Source organism: Homalodisca vitripennis, chromosome X (genome assembly GCF_021130785.1).
Source record: "Homalodisca vitripennis isolate AUS2020 chromosome X, UT_GWSS_2.1, whole genome shotgun sequence".
Taxonomy (NCBI): Eukaryota; Metazoa; Arthropoda; class Insecta; order Hemiptera; family Cicadellidae; genus Homalodisca; species Homalodisca vitripennis.
The window spans coordinates 150,265,164-150,286,846 of NC_060215.1; the positions used below are offsets into that span (position 1 = coordinate 150,265,164).

General features: G+C 34.6%; 1 protein-coding gene across 3 annotated transcripts in view; it reads right to left on the reverse strand.

The window, feature by feature from the left end:
• Positions 1–19,684: 19,684 nt before the first annotated feature.
• LOC124370011 (ubiquitin carboxyl-terminal hydrolase 32) overlaps positions 19,685–21,683 on the reverse strand; it is a 142,720-nt gene continuing 140,721 nt past the window's right edge. For all 3 annotated transcript variants that reach the window (XM_046828286.1, XM_046828285.1, XM_046828287.1), the window contains exon 31: positions 19,685–19,839. In XM_046828286.1, the coding sequence (XP_046684242.1) occupies positions 19,703–19,839 (137 nt within the window). In that variant the 3' untranslated portion in view covers positions 19,685–19,702. The remainder of the gene's footprint in view (positions 19,840–21,683) is intronic.

The following is a 21,683-nucleotide window of genomic DNA, read 5'->3' on the forward strand; positions in this document are numbered from 1 at the left end:
ATTAATGAAAAACTTACTAAATTTAAAGAGTCTTTTGATAAGTTTAGTTTAGATGCTACGAAAACTTTTGAGAATATTGGTCATAAAATTTTGTTGAATACAATGATTCTTATGCTGTCAAATTTCAAAAATTAGAAGAAAAAAATTAATAAGTTCGAGGAAGATCTTACTGAAATAGGTATTCTCGCAGGGTTTTTATGCATGATAAAATTTCCTTATATAAATGGCGCTCATATACTGTGTGAGATGTAAAGAAAAACTGCAACAAATGATATAAAAATATTACGCAAATATCAATGGAGTTAAAAGAATTTCTGGAAAATGTGCTGAATGTAACGCAAAAAAGAGCCAATTTATAAAAACTTGAAATTTTTTCCTAATAAATAGAGATGGCGGGACATTACAGTGCTTTCGATCTTTTTATAATGCAACACGAAAAAGATTTGAAAAAAGAACATTGGGATGATATTTCTCAAAAATATATGAATTATCCGAAGATATGATGAGATTATACGTAAACAAATTGAATTGGTATAACATTGCTAAATATCAAAATCTGTCCCCAGAGTTCATTCAAGAAAATATACATTATCAATTAAAAGATCATATGTCTGTTCTTTGCCTCTATCAACACTTGAGTATAAAGTTTTTGGATGAAAATAAAGATACAGTTGATTGGAACAATATTATAGATAGCGGTTACTATCCTGTGCAAATTTTATTGAAATATGTGACCGAGATCGCAAAATTTAAGGAAGAGAATCCCGAATATGACGAAGTAGATCATTAAAAAGATGACTAAAATTTATATCTTTTCTTATAAAAACGTACATTAGATCGATGAAAAAATGATACATGATGTTTAAAATTTCTAAATTTTCTCTTATTAAATGGCGGACTACAGAAAATATGCTAGTGATATTGAAAGGCGGAGTTTTTAAAAAATTTCTATCCAATTAGTAAACAACATTTGAATGAACCGAATATAAAAGAACTGAGTTTAATATTGATTTTGGAGATAACACTTTTGCTCGTCTAACTTCCAGTTTTATATTTCTGGAACTTTAACAAAACAAGATGGTCAAGCATATCCTGGAACTGATAATGTTAGATTAATCGATAATTTTATACGTTTTTTATTTTCTAAGATTGAAGTAAGAAAACACAATAAATTGATAGAAGAAGTCGAAAATGTGGCCAATTAAGCACAATTAAAGGAACTATTTCGTATTCAAAAAGTGATGTTATTTTCTCAAACTTCTAATGGCTTTGAATCAGATTTTAAATTTGGTGTTTTGTTGAAGCAGCTGGAAATTTATCTCATTTTGGATTAGGATTTTTTGAAAATGTTACTATTCCGATCTATAAAGGAGGATTTTATCTAAGTTTTATAAGAGCAGAAGACAATGATGTGATTCTGAAGACTGCAACTGGAAATGTTATGCCTGTTGATGGAAAAAATAACAATTACAGATTTTTTTATTAGAGTTCCAATGATGATTGATTATAAAACCACGAGTAAAAATTAGGTTGATTGATGAAATTACAAAAAGTCAGAACATTATGTTTAATTTTCTAGATTGGCAATGTATTGAAACAAAAGGTATTTCCGGAACAACTTATTCGTTCGATATCACAAATATTTATAGAAATATCTTCAATCCCAAGTTCGTTATCATCGGTTTTCAAACAGATAGACAGAATAATCAAGAAAAAAATCCTTCAAAGTTTGATAGTTTGGATGTAAAAAATATCAGAGTAAAATTGAAACGGTTCTTATTATCCAGATGAATTACAAAATTTAAACATTTTCAGGAGGTTCTTTTCAGAATCATGTATCAGATGTATCAAGATTTTAAGAAAGTTTACTGTAATAATAAGGAAATGTATTACAATCCTAAAGAATTTTTAGCGAATAGACCTATTTATGTCATTGATACAACAAAGAGTATGACAAATATTTCTGGTTTTCAAAGAACGATATAATTATCAATATGGATTTTCAAAAAGCTATTACTAACTCGACATGTTATGTGGTTGTGGTTTCTGAGAAATTTTTAGCCTATGATGTGATTAAGAACGATATTAGAGAAATTCAGTAAAATTTTTGAAAAAATCGTCTTATTGTCTATATTATTCATTGGATAATTCTACAACTTTACAGAATTGTTAAAGACATTGATATAAGTATTCATTTTTAATTTCAAAAGAATATCTTAAAAAATGGGGATGATATTAACAAAAAAACTATTCCAAGGTCATCTTAAAGGTTGGACCGGAAGTTATGATTTTAAAAAAATACTTTAATATTTACTGATCCTATATACCAAATTTCAGCAAAAAAGCTCCAATAGTTCTCGAGATATAAGAGTATTAAGATAAGGGATGATTGGGGTAGATTTTGAAAATTTTGTTATTTTCATGAAATTTTAAGTTGAACTCGCTTGTTTTTTGAAGTTTCAGATTTTTCTGATTATTTTTTATGAATATTAAGAAATAGGGGATGATTTCACCCTTATGGATAAGTTAAGTCGAAAGAGTTAAGTATTTTACTATATGTGTACCAAATTTCATTAAAATCGGTTGAGTGGTTTTTGAAATATAAAATTATTATAAATTTGTAAACTAGCACTCCTAATTGAACAACTTATATAGCAGAGATATAGCTTATAACTTTCGAGACTCTCCGTAGCTCAGTTGGTAAGACGCTTGCCTTCAAAGCCTGAGGTTCTGGGGTTCAAATCCCAGAGCTTCAGGCGCGCTTTTTATTGAGGAAGACATGGTTGTCGTTCAGTGGTTTGGGGACAAGTCTTTACACGAGTGGCCATAGTGTAATGACTTATAGAACAAGCCGAGTAATGACAACTGTGGTTGGCGCGCCATTTGCTTCCTCACCTTTCCACTTCATTCCTTAATTCCTTCTCTTCCTTAATTTCGTTCATTACATTCTCACATCGTTCATTAATACAAACCATTTACACTTACAAAACACCCGACACAAATTCCCTAATTGTATCTCTCCATCAACTTCTACACAGTAGTTACCAAAGAAAATTGAGACTTGGGAACAAAAAAATTCCCAGAGTCTAAGACCCGAATTACAGCTCCTAGCCATTAACTTGGTTGGACAGTAGCAGTGCAGGGCCAAGTCTCTAAACAATAGACACCGTAGAAGTTGAATGTGATGTGATTCCCATAGCGCAAACACGCACACTAACAACAACTACACCAAAGACACAATCATTCATTTTGTCTTTTACAATAATTGATTATGTTTCATATTATTCTCTTTCATTCCTTCTAAAACTTCAAAAATATACTCTTTCGCTGATGAAAAATCTCGATTTCTTCCGGAATAATCTTTGTAATCATAGGACAAAATATCCTAAATAGTTGAATAATAAAATAAAATGATTTCTTTTTATCTCGGTAGTTGAAATATATAAACATAAACATTTGCGCTGAAAAATTTATATCTCGGCAGAGTTAGTTCCATAATCTCCATTTAAACAAAAAATCTTTCTGTTTAAATGGAAGAGTGTAATGCCAACTGTTACAAGTGTTCTAATAGAGGAGAAATTATCGATATAAAAGATATTTAGTTTGTAGAGGTTGTAATTTAATTTTGTACCGAAAGAAAAAAGACCTAAACCTAAGAAAATTTCGAAATAAACTAACACATTTGAATAATCTGCTTACAAAATTGCAATATGGAGGTAAAAAACAAACAAAAATTTGTTACAGAATTTAGAAAACAGAATAACAATTTTTACTTATCTCTTATAACCGTTGAAAAAATTATTTTCCTTTTCAAAGAATACATTAGGTTTTGTAGGTATCGATACACATGTTTATTATGAGAAGATTTTACCTATAATCTTTCACTATTTGGATATTGAATTTGATTACGATTTTAAGCCTGAAATCTTTGATGATTTTTATAGTACAATTTGGAGAAATTAAATGAAGAACCTCGTCAAAAGAATGTGGTTTTACTCACATTCTCCCCGACTTCTCGAGTGATTGTTAGCAAATTCCATCATTTCCGTTTATAAGTTTTAATTTATAGTTTATTCGTAGCAGACATTTCCGATAGATTGATTTGAGAAAGTAGAAGCAAACAGCTATAGATTCGGTTAATTTTTCATTCGTGAGTTACAGATTCGTTTATTGTCCTTTAAACAGTATTTTCCCTTGATTTTCTGTTGGCTCCGAAAGTGCGCTAGGACCGCCATATTACTATCTACTTATATATATATATAATATATATATATAATATATATATATATATATATATATATATATATATATATCTGGGGAAAAGTATCATTAAACAGATGCCTTACCTCATCACAATGATCTAATACGGTCACCAAACCCGCGCATCATTAATAAAGTTATTCTTTCTCTCTCGGAAAGCGCCATAGCAAAATAAACTAGCACTACTGAAACTACTTGCAAAATTAGGGCTTGAAGACTTCTAAGTGACTGAGTTGCTAAAACAACTGTATCTGTCAGCTGGCAATTTCATTGTTGTCTTTTTGGTCTTGTTTGCTCCAGCTGATTACCTTCCAGATAAGGAAGGTAATAACCTTACCTGCTGATAAGGAATTTCCAGATAAACAATGCGATATCAGCGTTCTACAATCGATTGGGATATTGTCAGCAAACTGAAGGCAAAACCACTTTGAACATTTTGTTATAACTGTTTTTGGTAAGTGATTTGAAGTAAAAGAAGCAAAATAAAAGATTAAGTGTCTCAGTTTTCTCTAACAACGAGAATGTTTGCATTTGAAAAATTCTGTATTTTATAATCTTTGAGTGTCCGCCATTTTGTAATGCGGTCAACTGTTTTTCGTCAGATTTTCGCCAAAATGTTTCAATTAAAAAGAGGCTTTAATTTGATGTACGACTCGACCTATGCTTCTATTTAAGAATTTTCACCAACCCCTAGCGGGACGTCCCCCATAAGCAGGATATCATGGTGAAATACATAAAATAATAGTTTTATATGAGCAAAAGCTTGATGTAAATTTTGGTTCTTATATTTGTAATTAGTTCAAAAGTTATTAGACCGTCCCGGGACTTTTCAGCACCCCTGTATATATATATATTATTCTGCGAAACACAAGATTGTATTACCAGCTCTACTGTGTGTTACAGTCTCCAACAAATTGAATCAAATAATAAACCATAATCGTTGAATATTTAATGTACTTGGATGTATTAAAAATCGTACAGGACAATCATATAACATGGGACAAATTCAACACACACACACACACACACACACACACACACACACACACACACACACACACACACACACACACACACACACACATAAAACAATAATATGAAATAAACACGGTAGCCCGTGTTAATAAGAGGGTTTCTAAATTAATATGAAAACTAAGAAGTGATAGATTTATAACTTTTTATTTAAATTGTATGGATGTTCAAATATCTTGACAACCGTATATCAATATTGATGACAGTGGCTAAGGAACGTGTGTACATGAGATGTTAGTTTAATTGTTTTATTTACAACATTAAATATATAGTTCATACTTCCCTTTACGCTAGCGCTAGTAGTTGTTAGTTCTTACTTTCGCACACAGAGGCGCTGTTGTAGAGAACATGTGTAATTGTGTCTTAACATCTTTTGTATTATATATTTATAGTTTATCAGTAATACATATTTAATTTAAATATACTTTGAGAAAAACAATTTATTATTGTTTAAGTTTGTCCATAAAGAATGAAACGTAAATTAATAATATTTACAGTAAAGTTACAATTACGACAATCGTTCTTCGAACTGCAGGAACGTTACTTATTATAGTGGTTCAACATATAATTGCCTAGATTTTATTGTGGGTATGGTAAAAGTTAATCTTCTCTGAATTTAATTTTTGGAGAACCTCCGGTTCTCATAAACATTCATATCTTAGAAGGGATCACCAGTAGTGAGTGATTGGCTTACCTATTCATTTCCAGTAAAGGTGGGCTAAATCAGTACATACTTGTATCCGTTACTTCTGTGAACAACGTCTCTGATACGTAATGAATGTTTTCCAGTGCTGGTTTAAGTATTGCTTTATGAGTTACAAATAGTGGATTAAAATACTTCTGTAACTAGCGCCCAAACACTATGACCCCTCCCCCCTTCAAAACAGATTGACCATATCCAAAGTAAGCTATTGTTATTTCTTCTAAAGTTATAAATTCTTGCAGTTGACTTACAGCATAAATGGGTTTTCTTCGTCTACCATTAAGGTAAAGAACATGTGCAGATAAATTCATTCTATTGTCCAATATAACTCATACATATTTATACTTGTCAACCCTTTCTAAAGATCTACAATGAAAAACCTGACTACTGGTATCACCCACACGTAATGCCGCATTAATGAACAAAGCTGTGGATGTTAGCACGTAAAATACTCGAAACTGGGTTTGGTTCCTTGACTTCAGGAGAAACAGGGGAATGGATACAAATGTGCCTCAACGACTTATTCTTTTCTAGACTACTGTCTGAAAGAGAACAAAAACTATCGGAAAAAGCTTTATAAACGATTACTTAGACATTTGAAATGAACATAGTTGAAACAATTATTATATCCCTTGTACCGGAAGAAGAAACCAAGCGACCAAAGTTGTCAATTTAAGCTTTTGTATGCTTTAAATATTTTCTTGATCCGGGTAAAAAAAAATCAAAATCACACCTATGTACTGTGTCATTACTTTGTTTACTGTGAAAATAAAAGTAAAAAAACCAAAAAACCTGTTGTAAAATAAACAAAATACTCGATACGTGATCAATTCTTTCCTAACTTTCAAAGTAGATTTAATACAAATTGATAATTTTTAAAACTACGCCTGTATTATAATCTTGACTATCTATTACGTCTCTTCACATTTAATTTAATCATAAGCAAAATAGAAACATGCATACGTAATAAGCTTTATCTCAAGCTTATCTGGTCTTATTTGAATAGTTTATAAAAGAACTCTGAACTGAGGCTATTTGAAACTGTAATCGCATACTTTCAATACGGCCACCAGGTTAAAAGGACACCCATTGTTCTCCATTTTGCCGCTAGTGGTGGTGTTGGCGTTCACTGTCATTGAAAAGGCACGGTTTAATTCACATGTATTATGCTAATTTATCAAAATATAACTATAAATCAAGTTACAATTTGGTGCAAAAATCTAGATGATGCTCCAATCGCACTCAGCCCACTAAATTGTGTACCTGACGAGACAATAAGAACACCACTTCGTCTGTTTACATTTGTTTGTGTTCCAAGTGTCTGTGTCGAAACGATGTACAGAGTTCGTTTTGAGCTTCTTCATCGCCGACTGTTTTGGATCTGTTTAGATGGATGTTGACTTTCACCACGTTAGACTTCAGACGCTGCACTAATTGGAAGCTGAACTTCACATTCTTATTGAATCAATACTTTCCAACACCGCTATACGTTATATGAATAAAACTATTTGGCTGTTCAAAAATATTTGTTATATTTTTTATAATAGCACAAATAGGACAAAATTTAAAAAAATGCAAAAATATAAAGTAAATAAGCTTTTTTGACTAAACACGGAAATGAACAAGCTTATTTTTATCACAGACAACTAGGCCTTGTTTCTGGTTAGGACTGCTTTGAATTAGTCAGTTAAAATTTCGTAATTTATCTTCGCAGTTTCATTTTGAAAAGTATGAGTTTAACTAAATACTGCCAAAAACAGCTACAATTTATCGTTGTTATTTACATTAAAACTGTAGGTTACTGTTTGCAAAGACTTTTTGGTCTATATACTGTAAATTAATTGTGAAAATTGTTAGGCTATACTGTTTAATGTAAATAAAGCTTATATTGCAGGAAAACCTACCTTAGATTTCGATCTGATTTGTTAACATTAACAAATTTTGAAAGCCACTAGGCCGCGTGGGCGCGGTACGTGGCTATAATCCTCAATACCATTAGCAAAGTAGGAAATGCGGCTTAGCCCACAGTTTCCAGAATATAGTTTGTTTTAATAAACAATACCCATGACGGAGTCGGATGATCGGATCCCGGGGCCAACTCTTTCATATGCTAAACATCTCACTTCAAACGTCTACCACATTAAAATATACCACCTACATTACATCAGAAACATTTTTTTTTTTACTTTTAGGGTAGTATTCGGAATTCAAAACCATGTATTAGAGTGAAAGAACAATATTTTGTGGATTTTGATGACCAAACGTATGGATAAAAACACAGTTTTCGAGTTACAATGTAAGCTTTCTCCACTTTAACACAGGGGTGTACCCATGTTTCTTCTGCGACTAACCTATCATTATGGAGGAGTACAGCAAGGGTTGGCCTTTAGTCTGCGAGTGAGGAAGATATACCCATTAGTGTGAGACATAACTATTAAATTAAATAAATATTGTAACGGGTTTTGGGACCAAATTTAAAAATGCATAAATCTAAAATAAACACAGCTATTTTGACTAAACACGAAAAATGAACATACTTTATATTTATCGCAGACAGCTAGGCATTGCTGCTGGTTAGGTCTGCTTTGAATGCTATCAGTTTGCTTTTAACAAACAATTTCAAAAGTAAGAGTATATATTTCAGTGGCGGCCGGCGGGTCGGGTCGCACCGGGCCACACTTTCTTGGGGTGACACCCATCCGGTCGCTTTCTAAGTGATAGAAGATTGGGTGTCTCTAGATTTCTTTAATGTTTTATGAGAATGGGAGTTTACAGAATCTCTTTTCCCAAATCTCATGATTGCACTGAAAACTGGGGTTTCCCCCCCCCCCCACCCCCCCCCCCCCCCACCCCCCCCCCCCCCCACCCCCCCCCCCCCCCACCCCCCCCCCCCCCCACCCCCCCCCCCCCCCACCCCCCAGTTGCAAAAACTTTATTTCTTTTTCCGGAATCATCCGGTGGTGGCAGCGGATACCAATTAATCCCCAAATCGGTCGCGTTACAGATTTGGTGGCAGTGCGGTGGGATTATCGCGTAACTTTGGGACAATTTAACTGTACAGTTGATTGTTTTCCCGACGCCGAAGTGACCACGTGAACATCAAAATTACTCAAACAGTGTAAATCCAGTGTCCAAATACAGTTTTAACGGCTAGGAAAATTGTTTTCAAGTTGGATTTTGCAAAAGTTTGGAATAAAAAGTGCAACAAGAAGACGATGGAATTGGATAAAGAAATCTACACGTGAAGACGCCAAGCCGAGAAAGGACGCCAAAAGACGACGCCATCTTGCCATCTTCGTCACATCGCCAGCCTAGGAGACGGAAGCGGAGCAACCAACCAACATCGTGGGTGACGCTGACAACAACCAACATCATCTGTCCACAGCCTCTAGCAACCATGGCAGTCACAATGGCGGCGATATTTGGTGAGCCTTTGTTCACGTTCAGAAATTAAATAAATATAATAAAGAAACATTGGCTATACTTTTAAACTAATTTTTACCAAATATTCTACGTTAATTATATAATAAAATAAGACATAGAAATAAGAGAGAATAAAGGTGCTGTGGTATAATAGTGAATGCAGCATTGAATGAACACATTTTTTTGGCAAATTTTGTGATTGATTATTAAGTAATAAGTAAATTAAATTGAATTACTCTAACATGGAGTAACAATGTGTACTTCAATGTCAGGTCGTCACTTCCAGGGCACCTATTTCTCATTTTAAAATTAAGATAAGAATACTTGTTAAATAATATTCGGGAATTGCCAATGTTTCTAGAAAAAAAAATTAATTATTAAATCTTTGTAATGTAGAAGCACTCTTTAAAACAAGTGTCATAGTTTTGATAAAATTAATATTTTGAGTTTAGATAATTGTTATTGAGAAATATTGATGTTTTAAAATTAATTTGAATTTGAAGTTAGACGCTATTCCAGTGCGTTATTCAAAATCTATACGTCACATTAGTATACTCGTACTGTGTAAATCGATATTGTTAATTGGTTAGGCATTGCTAATCTACTAATTAGTTTTATATGATGTATATGGATTATTATCACTGACACCAATTGATGATGATTGATTGATTAGATAGGTATAGATAGGTTATCAATCATTGATTGGTTATCAGAAAATTTATTTTTATAGAACTTTTGGGATTTTGAAGAAAAAAATAGTATTATTAGTCATAAATTCAGTCGTATATTTTAAATCGAACTTCGTAAAATTTTGTAGAGTTTCCTAAATTAAATGTTAGATTATTAAGATCATTATAACAAATCAACAATCATGAGTTCTACAGTAACGTTTGAAGGAAAAACCATTGAATTTCAAGAGGCTTTTGATGCAATTTCAACCAAAGTCAGGTCTCTTCAAGACTGCATAGACGAAACCATCGCGGGAAATTCTGTGCTGAACAGAACAGAAATGTCACCATCCGCTATGGATATGACAATCGGAGCAGCAAGCAGGCCATCATTTGAGCTAGTGTCTAGCATTACTCCCTACGACGGAGAGAGAGCCGATCTACTCATGCCATTCTTCGACAGCATTCAAGGCATAGGAGAACTGAGCAATTGGAACGAAACACAAACATTACAAGTATTGAAATTAAAGTTAATTGGTAGTGCACTACAGTTTTCAAAATCGGATGAAAAATGCAAAAACGCCACAACACTTAAAGAAATTAAGTCTGCTCTAACAGAAAGGTTTGGAGATAGCCTACCAGATCACTATTATTTTGAACAATTAGCTAACATCAGACAAAATAAAGGAGAGACCATCGAACAATTTTCTGACAGAGTCAAGAGGGTCAGTGACAAAACACTGAGAACCACCAATAACGAAGAAGTAAATAGAGTATTAAGAGAAGAAGCTGACCGAAGAACAATGGAAGCCTTTGTCAGAGGACTCTACGGAGAAATTGGCAGACAAACAAGGATTAAGTTTCCAAAGAATTTTAGAGAAGCAGTGACTACCGCAATAGCAATAAATAACTTAGAAAAAAGGCCAAATCCATTTGAAGAAAAACCAAGGAAAGTTTTTGGAAACAATTTAACAAGTAAATGCTACAATTGTGGAAAGATAGGACACGTAGCAAAAGACTGTAGATGTAGAAGCTCTACAGACAGGCAAATGAAGGAATGTGGATATTGCCGTAGAAAAGGGCACAGAGAATCAGAATGTAAATCGAAGGCAAACTCCACACGTCCTCACTGCAGCTTCTGCAAGAAGCAAGGTCATACAGCTGATAATTGCTGGGCCAGAACAAAGAACACGGGTAACGAAAGAGGTCAACCTTCAGGAAGCGGTTATAGTTCAAGAAACGCTCTACCGTTAAACTACAGCGGGGAACCCAGAAGCGCCGCTGGCAACCCCGTGAGGAAGTAAATCTGAACCTACACAAGATAAGGTTTGGACAGGCGAAGAAAAAACCTAAAATTGCATACATCACTGAGCAGGAAAACAACTATGAACTACTAGCTCATGGAACCATTGGGAGTGTCAATGGGCCAGTAATAATTGATACTGGGGCACAAATCTCGATGATAGAGAAAACGGTCACCCAAGGACCTATCTCACCGACTGATGTTCGTGTACATGGCATCACAGGAGCCATAATGCACACCTACGGTCAAGTAAAACAGACTATAAAGCTAGGAGACACAGAAATGACGTGTACGTTCATAGTAGCAGACTTGCCTGACGATTATATTGCAGTTATAGGGTATGATGTGCTTAGGTGGAAAAGAGCTGTCATTGATTTAGAACGATATGTCTTAAGTATTGAAGGTTGTGACGCAGTCAACCTATACGAACGAGACAAAGAAACTACGAATGATTGTGTGAGTGGACTTGGTATAGCCACCAAGCGAACTCAAACCTTCCAGGTAGAACCCGATCGCTCAATCAACGCGCAAGTGAAGCCTAACGAAAACGTAAACTTGCCTGAATATCTTCCAGCCTACTGCAGAACTAACCTCAACATACCTGCCCGTTCAGAAATGTTAGTACAATTAAAATTGGGGAAAAATGTGAAACAGCGAAAGCAAGAAATTGAGAACAAAGTTGTAATTACAGAACCAGCACTCGTAAAAATTCATGGAATTTATGTAGCCAGAAGTCTAACTAAAGTAAGAAATGGAACTTGTTGGACGAAAGTAGTTAATACAAGCCCAGAAGATTTAACAATGTACAAGAACACTTTGATCTGTAAATTAGAAGAACCTCATTTAAAACCAAAGAATTCGACAGAACCAAAAAGGGTTAACACAGTATCTAAAAAAAGCGACGAATTCAGAAGAAAAGTAGAAGAAAAGATAGAGCATTTGAGACCAGAAGAAAAAGCAAAGATTAGAAACGTACTTCATCGATTTGGAAATTTGTTTAGCCTTGGAGGAATTGAAAATTTAGGATGTACAGCAAAAGTAAGCCACAAAATTAACACAGGAGACCACCCTCCCATTAACAAAAGGCCATACAGAGTGCCTCATGCACAGAAACAAGTGATACAAGATCTGATAGAGGGACAACTAGATAAGGGAATCATAATACCTAGTGTATCACCATGGTCAGCACCAGTGGTCATAGTGCCAAAGAAACCTGGTCCAGATGGTGTTGTAACTCACAGAATGTGCATCGACTACAGAGATCTAAACTCATGCACAGTACCAGAAGTTTATCCTTTGCCAGATATCCACGAAACACTTGACATGCTTGGTGGAAGTAAATTCTTTACTGCGCTAGATATGAATTCGTGATTTTTCCAAATTAAAATGCATCCTGACAGCCAAGAGAAAACAGCTTTCAGTACTCCAACAGGACATTATGAATATACCAGAATGCCCATGGGTCTTATAAACTCCCCTGCAGTTTTCCAGAGGTTGATTGATACCACTTTATCAGGACTGAAAGGAAAGCCTTGTCTACCATACATGGATGACATCTTAGTCTACAGCCCGACAATAGAACAGCATGCGCAAGATTTGAGTGACGTGCTAGAGAGGTTTAAGGAGGTAAACTTAAGTGTACAGCTAAAGAAATGCCAAATTGCAAAACCCGAAATTAATTTCTTAGGACATATAATCACGAATCAAGGAGTAAAGCCTTGTCCGAAAAAGATTGAAGCTGTAAAGGAGTTTCCTCAGCCAAAGAATGAGAAAGAAATCAGAGGATTCATTGGATTATGCAGTTACTACAGAAGGCATGTTCCAAACTTTGCGGACATAGCCAAACCATTAACTAAATTGATCAAAAAGAATGAAAAATTTAATTGGACACCAGATTGTGAGACAGCTTTCAAAAAACTAAAAGAAAAACTAACCACTGAACCCTTGTTGATCTACCCAGATTTTTAAAAATCTTTCATTCTTAGCACAGATGCCAGCAACGTAGCGATTGGTGCAGTGCTAGGACAAGAAATAAACGGTATAGAACATCCTATAGCGTATGCATCAAGACAGTTGAATTCCGCAGAACAGAACTACAGTGTAACCGAGAGAGAGTTATTAGCTGTAGTTTGGGCAGTTAAATACTTCAGATGTTATCTTTATGGAAGATCGTTTTCTCTTTACACGGATCACAGTGCAATCAAATGGCTACTATCATTAAAAGATCCTTCAAGTAGATTAACCAGATGGGCTTTGAAATTAGCTGAGTATGATTACAAATGTTTACCACAAACCCGGTGTGAAAAACAAAAATGCAGATTGTCTAAGTAGAGTAGTATACAAAAATGAGTGTGAAAAGTTACCTTTATTAGATATAGACGCGATTAAAGCAGCTCAAAAGAAAGATAAAGAATGTCAAAAACTGAAAATGCATGAACATTTCAAAACAAGTCCCCAAGGAGTAGTGTACTTCAAGAAAGAAGATGAAAAATTAATTGTAATACCAAGAGAATTGAGAGAGAAAGTAATACGACTACATCATGATTTACCAACGAGTGGACATGGAGGAATAAAGAAGACCATATTAAGAATTCAAGATAAATTCTACTGGCCAAAAATGAGAGCAGATGTAACAGCATTCGTACGATCATGTGACTCATGCAACAGACGAACAGACTATGGAAAATCAAAAGCACCATTAGGGAAGTTTCAAGAAGTGAGTGAATTTGGTTATAGATTAGCATGCGACATAGTAGGTCCCTTACCGTTAACTAGATCAAATAACAAGTACATATTAACTGTTATCGACCATTTCACAAGATTCGGAATATTTATAGCATTACCAGATCAAACAGCTGAAACCATAGCACGAGCATTTGTTCAGAAAGTTATAACGTCAATCGGAGTACCAAAAGAATTAATTACAGACCAAGGGAAGAATTTCACATCAGAACTGATTCAGAATGTTTGCAAACTACTGAAAATAAAAAAATTACAGACGACTGCTTACCACCCTATGAGTAACGGACGGACAGAGAGAGTACACCGAACCATCCCTAAAATGCTGAGCCACTTTGTCAACAAAAACCAGTCAGACTGGGACGAACTGTTACCCATGATCAACATGGCATACAACAGCCAAGAACACGAGTGTACAGGGTACACCCCTTTTGAAATGGTGTACGGAAAGAAGATGGAAACACCCTTAGAAGCAGATCTCACTATAACTGAGGACACAGATGTCTACTCAGATTACGTAGAAGATCTACGAACCAGATTAAAAGAGATTCAAGAAATATCGAAACACTGCCAGGAAAAGGCAAGGAAAGCTCAAAAGAAGCATTACGACAAGAAGTCGAAAGAAAGTGAGTATTATGTCGGACAGTTAGTGTACCTGCATGTACCACACATAAAAAAGGGCAGAGTTAAAAAACTCTCACAGTTATGGAAAGGTCCATACAAAATAGTAGAAATCGTATCTGAGTTAGATGTAGTTTTAAGGATAAGAGGGAAAAACGTCAAAGTGCATGTGAATAGAATCAAGCCAGTAGTTGAACTGAAAAACAAAGAAGAAGAAAGCGAAGACAGCGTAGAAGAATTCCATGGGAATGAAAATGAAGAAGCACTAGAAGTTCCTAGCAAGGAAGCAAGAAGAGGAGTAAGCCTCGAAGAAGAAGCAAGTGATGCAGAAGAGGAGGTTGAAGATCCAACAGTACCAAGCCAAGCAGCAGAGCAAGCTGGACCGAGTGGATTAAAACCTGCCCAAGAAAGAAGCAATGAAAGACCAGCCAGGGAAAGGAGGAAGCCATCCAGACTGAAAGACTATGAAGTTGAGTTGTAAATAGAAGCATACAAGTTGTACTATAATAATGTAGAAGTAAAGTGTTATATCATGAGAGAAGTAAGAAAAAGCCGAAGTTGTTGTGTATTCTTGAAATTTCATCTTGTAGGATAACAACTCAGTAGTGAATGAAGTGAAAATGATCAGTTTGACAGAAGTGAAAATGTGAAACGAATGTTGCTGAATGAGTTTGAATGTTGTGTGAGAGAAAACAAAAAAGGGTACCCTGAAGATTAAAACTTGTCTGAGAATATCCACACAAGCACATGAGATTAATGAGAGTACTAACACAGAAGGCCAGAAGAAAAAAAGTTGTAAGAAGTGAAAGGACAAATCGAGTTACTTTAAGAAGATCAATTGTGTTATATTATAATAAGGAGAAGTTAGTTAAACAACATTGGATATGCATAACATAAATTAAAGGTTAGATTATGGATGTCAAGTATAACCTTTGTTACAGGACTAATGATTATTACGTTGGTCAAAGCAGCTGAAATGAGCCAAGGAGTTGTGTTTAGGAAGCTAGAAGACTCTGTGATATCCGGAGATGAATGGAGAATCGTTTTAGACTTTGATCTAGTAGAAATCCTTGATGAACTGATACCATTAAAAGAAAGATGTGTAGAATTAGAACAGTTTAAAAATATCAGTGTGAACGTCTGGGATGAAGACTTCGAGTTTGAATATATAAGAGTGAAGGAAGGAATCGAACAATATGAGAGTGATATAACTGACTTATTAAAACTTTTGCCACCTGTAGGACATTCTAGAAATAAGCGTGGACTTATAAATGCAGGAGGTTATGCATTAAAGTGGTTATTTGGTGTACCGACTAGTGAAGATTTAGAACATGTAAATACCAAGGTAGACGAACTAAAGTTAATAAGTGGTACAGTTGTTAGTTCGCGTCATACACAAATAACTTTGATGAAAGATATTAATTCTAGAATTGTAAGTAACACTAAAGCTATTCATGAGATAATGATTAAGTTATCTACAGCCAACGACAGGTTAATAACATCATTAACAAACTTCAATGAACAGAATATAATGATGCATCAGTCCTTAGCAAAACATATGGCAATTACAACAATGTTAAGACATTTAGGTCAAACTGTTGATGAAGCTAAGTTAAGAGTAGTAGAGTTTAAGCAAGCATTAGAACTTATATGTTCTGGTAAGATAAGCAGTAAATTACTAAATCCACATGATTTTACAAAAGTTTTGAATAAAATTGAAAAGAGTATACCATCTCATTTGAAACTAATTGTTCCTGTAAACGATGAAGATATATTTTTGTATTATGATCTTTGTACAGCACAAGCATTAGCTAACCCAGCTAGCATAAGACTGATTGTTACAGTACCATTAAGCTCAATTGATAGACAATTTGAAACCTATAAAATCGAAGTGATACCACTTTATCAACCTAGGTTACGACATTGGTTAGTGTGGAAAATTGAACACGATTACTTGTTGATATCTAAAGATAGGCAGTACTATGTACCTCTTGCCTCAGATGAATATGTTCAATGTAGGCACAGTTATGTTAAAATTTGTCCAAATTCAATAAGTGTATTACACCATACAGTCGATGGTTGCATCTATTCACTGTTTATGGGATTAAGTTCTGTAACTCAAAAGTGTAACAGAGTTCTAACTGAGAATGTAAACTCACCGTTTTGGTTACAAAATGGCAATGACTGGATTTATAGTGTTGCAGAACCTTACAAAGTAATATTAAATTGTTTTAGAAATATTGAAGATGATACATCTGTAATTAAAACAGACATTGTAAAAGATTATTTAGAAGTTGTTGTTAACACCTCAGGTATCATAAAACAAATATCAAGGTGTGATATTTTTGGAAAAAGTGGTAAGGTATTTTCAAGAATCAGAGGGAATATAGTTTATAAAAGAAATATTACGCACCTTCATATAGCGAAAATAAACATATTGCAGCCGAATGAAACCGCTCTTATATTATTAAACAATAACTTAACTTTTGAAACGCTAAAAGATATAAAAAAGAGTCTAATTGATGATCATATAGAAATAGGACTAAATTCATTATTGCAAGGATCTAATATAAACCGACCTGTCGTCATTAATGTAAATAAGAATTATAATTTTATTGTCATGTATGTAGTTGTAAGTTTAAATTGTATACTGCTCATAGTTTTTATATGTCATAGGAGAATAAGACGCCTTTGCACGACCAGTCGGCAGCAAAGACAAACTCAGAGCACAAGCGGCCCAGACCAGAGCCAACTGACGGTGAGGGTGGAGGAAGGAACTCCATTAGCAGAGATCATCCACGAAGCCTCCTTTGTTCGGGTGACCCCCCCTCATGATTAAATAGTGAAAAAAATGTGAAAATTTTTAAAAATCTTTAAAGTGACAAATCAAAAGACTCTGACCGGCTCGTGACTCTGAAAAGAAATATTGTATATTAATAATCCTAAATCTTAATAGTATCATGGTTATATAAACTTAGATTAGTAGCATGTATTAATAATTTGGGGAACACTTCAAAAAAAAACATTTTTAAAGTTACAAATAAGTCATTAACATACGATTGTAATAGATTCAAGATGTGCCATCACTTCGATCCTATGACACATCTTTTCCAGAGGAGAGGGTGATGTAACGACCCGAACCCAATATTAACAATAATTCAAGAAATTATGCTTTATTTGGTTATATAAAAATTTCATCCATTTGGTAAAATTTAACTTAAGACATAATAATAATTGTAAAGTGTACAGCACTGTTGAGGAGGTCAGCAGTAAGACTGCTGACAATGCAGAGTCAGCACCTGCGTGTGCTGGGAAGCTAGTCTAGTTCAGGCCTCAGACTCGTAGACATGTAACTCTCTGTCGCCCTATTATAAAATTTTCTAAATTCTTTCAATAATGTAATTCAATACTTTATATCATTCAGAAGTGCTCTCCCCTTTTTTAACCAATGTAAATTGTGTGATTTCTATAAATTAATCATTAATAAACAGTGTTTTTAAAATTCAATCGTTGTTGCACAAACTTTATTTCTTTTTCCGGAATCATCCGGTGGTGGCAGCGGATACCAATTAATCCCCAAATCGGTCGCGTTACAGGTAGTTTGAGGTATCACATTCTTTTTACTTTTAGATTAGTATTAACTGTGTTTAAACTTGTTTATTTGTAGGATACAACTACCAGTGACAATTCACATGTTTACCTTAGCACTGCTAAAACTGTAAACAATTTGTGAAACAAACTAAATAAGTTTAATTAAAAATATATACAGGGTGTAAAAAAATCTGTACGGGCTTGATAATTCCTGAACAATTACAGATAAAGCAATAAAACATCATTACTGCACCTATAAATCTACTTTTTGAAGTAACTACTGTTTTTGTCATGTCAGGGATATTGGCCCGTTAAGAGTCAGAAGAAAATCTTAAATGAAAGCATAGATCGGGAAGTACAACAAATTAAAGGTTAGTAGAGTGCAATGCCGCAAATCTGATCTCAAAGGGTTCACTGTATAACAATTATGTTGGTTTAAAGTTTGAAACATTTACAATGCAGGTTAAAAAATAGTTTTTAAGGTAGTTAGTGTCTCTTTAAATCCAATAGAGGGTTGTCTACAAGGAGTTGGGGGAAAAAATTTAACGTAAGTATTGCTCAAGATGTACATTATTTTAAAATTGTTAGACCATCCTCCATTGTATTTGAAGAGTCACTAACTACCTTAATAGCTATTTATTAAGTCCAGTATTCATTTACTAACTTTCCACAACTTGAGCCAAGGCAAGAATACTAAACCACCTACAACAGGACCTACATTGTAAATGTTTCAAACTTTAAACCAACGTAGTTTTTTAAAGAGTGAACCTTTTCAGGTCGGATTTGCAGTATTTTACTCTACTAATAAAGACCTTTAAATTTATGTACTACTCAACCTATCCTCTAATTTAAGATTTCATTCTGATTCCTTGCGAGTCATCTCCCTGACATGATAAAAAAATGGTAGTTACTCCAAAAAATGCAGTAATAATGAACCAATTTTTATTGCTTTACCTGTAATCATTTGGGAATTATCAAGCCAGTGCTTTTTTACACCCTGTAAAATATTGTAACTGCTAACTCAATCAGCTTCAGAACTATCAATGTACAAATGAAAATTATATGACATAATTATGTCACCCATAATAAACGTGCTAGAGACACAATACATAGTGTTCAACTGCGATAACTATTGACAAAGAATAAAAATAAATCATCCAATGTAATGATAATATTTACAGTGAAAACTACAAGGACCCAGTGCATTTTAATCACAAAATTATACAATTTTCAAACCGTTGTAATGGACAATATTGGCATTCACTTATTATTATTAATAGAATGGTGTAATTGATAAGTATAAAAATTAAGTGTGCAGGCACATGAGGAAACACAACACATATTTTGGTGGCAGTGAAAGGGTTAATGGCCAGGTGTTACAGGAATTGGTATGCAATGACTTACAACAATGGCGTAGAGGTTGTAACGGAGGTCAAAAGGATCGGAGTTCTCACAGAGCAAGTGTTGATGGAAATCTTGCAGTGGTTCAGACCCAGAACCTTTATAACAAAACAAAGAGACTTATAATCAATCTGATCAAGTTTTCAAGTTTTTTATAAATTACTCCCACACAATGGTAATGCATCTCAGTGAATGCATCAAACTGAAAAGATTCTTTGACAATTCAATCTTAAGATTTTTTTAAATTTTATGTTAGATTATTACTTATACCTCATAGTCAATTTTTTACTCCCATAAACCCGGCATATCTAAATAACATCTTTACGTGGACATAAAAGGATAAGCACATTCGCTGCGTGTGACGACAATTGTTGTCATGCAACAATGGCGTTCCACGCGGATAACAACAATAGCAGGCATCTGCTCGCTTGGCCGCCATTGCCTCAGTGTAAGCCTAGCAGTTGCCGTGGAACGTTGTTCATTTGCAATCCGTTCGTGGTTCGCAATTTCCGTTCGCTGGCTGTGCTGTATTGTTTATTGTGTGTAGGTTATGGTGTAAGGTGACTGTGTATGTGTATTTATTATTGTATTTAGGCAATATGGAAGACGATAATGAACTAGTGGAAGACTTTATGAGTGAACAGGATGATTCCGATTCAAGTTCAGAGAGTTCTGCTGATGTGAGTTCAGTCCATGTTTATGGACTGTTTTCAATTTTGTACACAAAACAATTTTTTTCACTATTTATGCAATTGATGACAATGTCTTCCGTGAGTGACAGTGCCAATGGGAGTAATAGACCCAGTGTCCTGCGGTACTGACTAAGCGGGGATCAGCGCCAGGTGCGGCTGACAACAATTTTATTGTCACAGTTGTGACGTCACCAAATCTGGCAGTGGGGTTTCTTGAACAACCTTTTTGGCTGCTCTAACTTCATTTAGGATAAATAAAAAAAGATATTTTTCCCGCATTTACCATGATCGGTCAAATTTTTTTCAGCAGCAAATGTGTTAATGATAACTGTATGTTTGCTATAATACTATAAACATTGCACACCTGTAAACCTAGTGTTTTACAAGAATTTCAGAAAAATGTATTATTTTTTACCACCCTATTAGTTTCACTACCATGTATATCTTTTAACACATTGTCTATGGCAGATGCCTAACAATGTGAAGGGTAACACTGTCTATCCGGTCTTACTCTGTACAGAGTTACAGTGTAGGTGTTAAATGTTTATAGTAACAATATGCACAATAAAACTGTTGATCTTAAAGATTAGACCAAATCAATTTAATTTTAATAAATCCAAGTAAATCTATTGAGGCATTTATTTGATTTAGAAGTTTCTAACTGACTGTGCACTACATTTCAAATGATCAAACTACCCCAGGCAGAAACAAGAACCGTACCCTATCACAGCTGGATGCGTAGTGGGTAACAGAACACTCTGTACTACATTAGTCCCCTCCCAAATTGTAACTTCATATACAAGGTAAGAGTATACCATACCACATGACGTGTAACAGTCTTCACTGAGGTTGTGCACTATCACAGCTGGATGTGTACTGAGTCATAGAACACTCTGTACTACATTAGTCCCCTCCCAAATTGTAACGTCATATACAAGGTAAGAGTATACCATACCACATGACGTGTAACAGTCTTCACTGAGGTTGTGCACTATCACAGCTGGATGTGTACTGAGTCATAGAACACTCTGTACTACATTAGTCCCCTCCCAAATTGTAACTTCATATACAAGGTAAGAGTATACCATACCACATGACGTGTAACAGTCTTCACTGAGGTTGTGCACTATCACAGCTGGATGTGTACTGAGTCATAGAACACTCTGTACTACATTAGTCCCCTCCCAAATTGTAACTTCATATACAAGGTAAGAGTATACCATACCACATGACGTGTAACAGTCTTCACT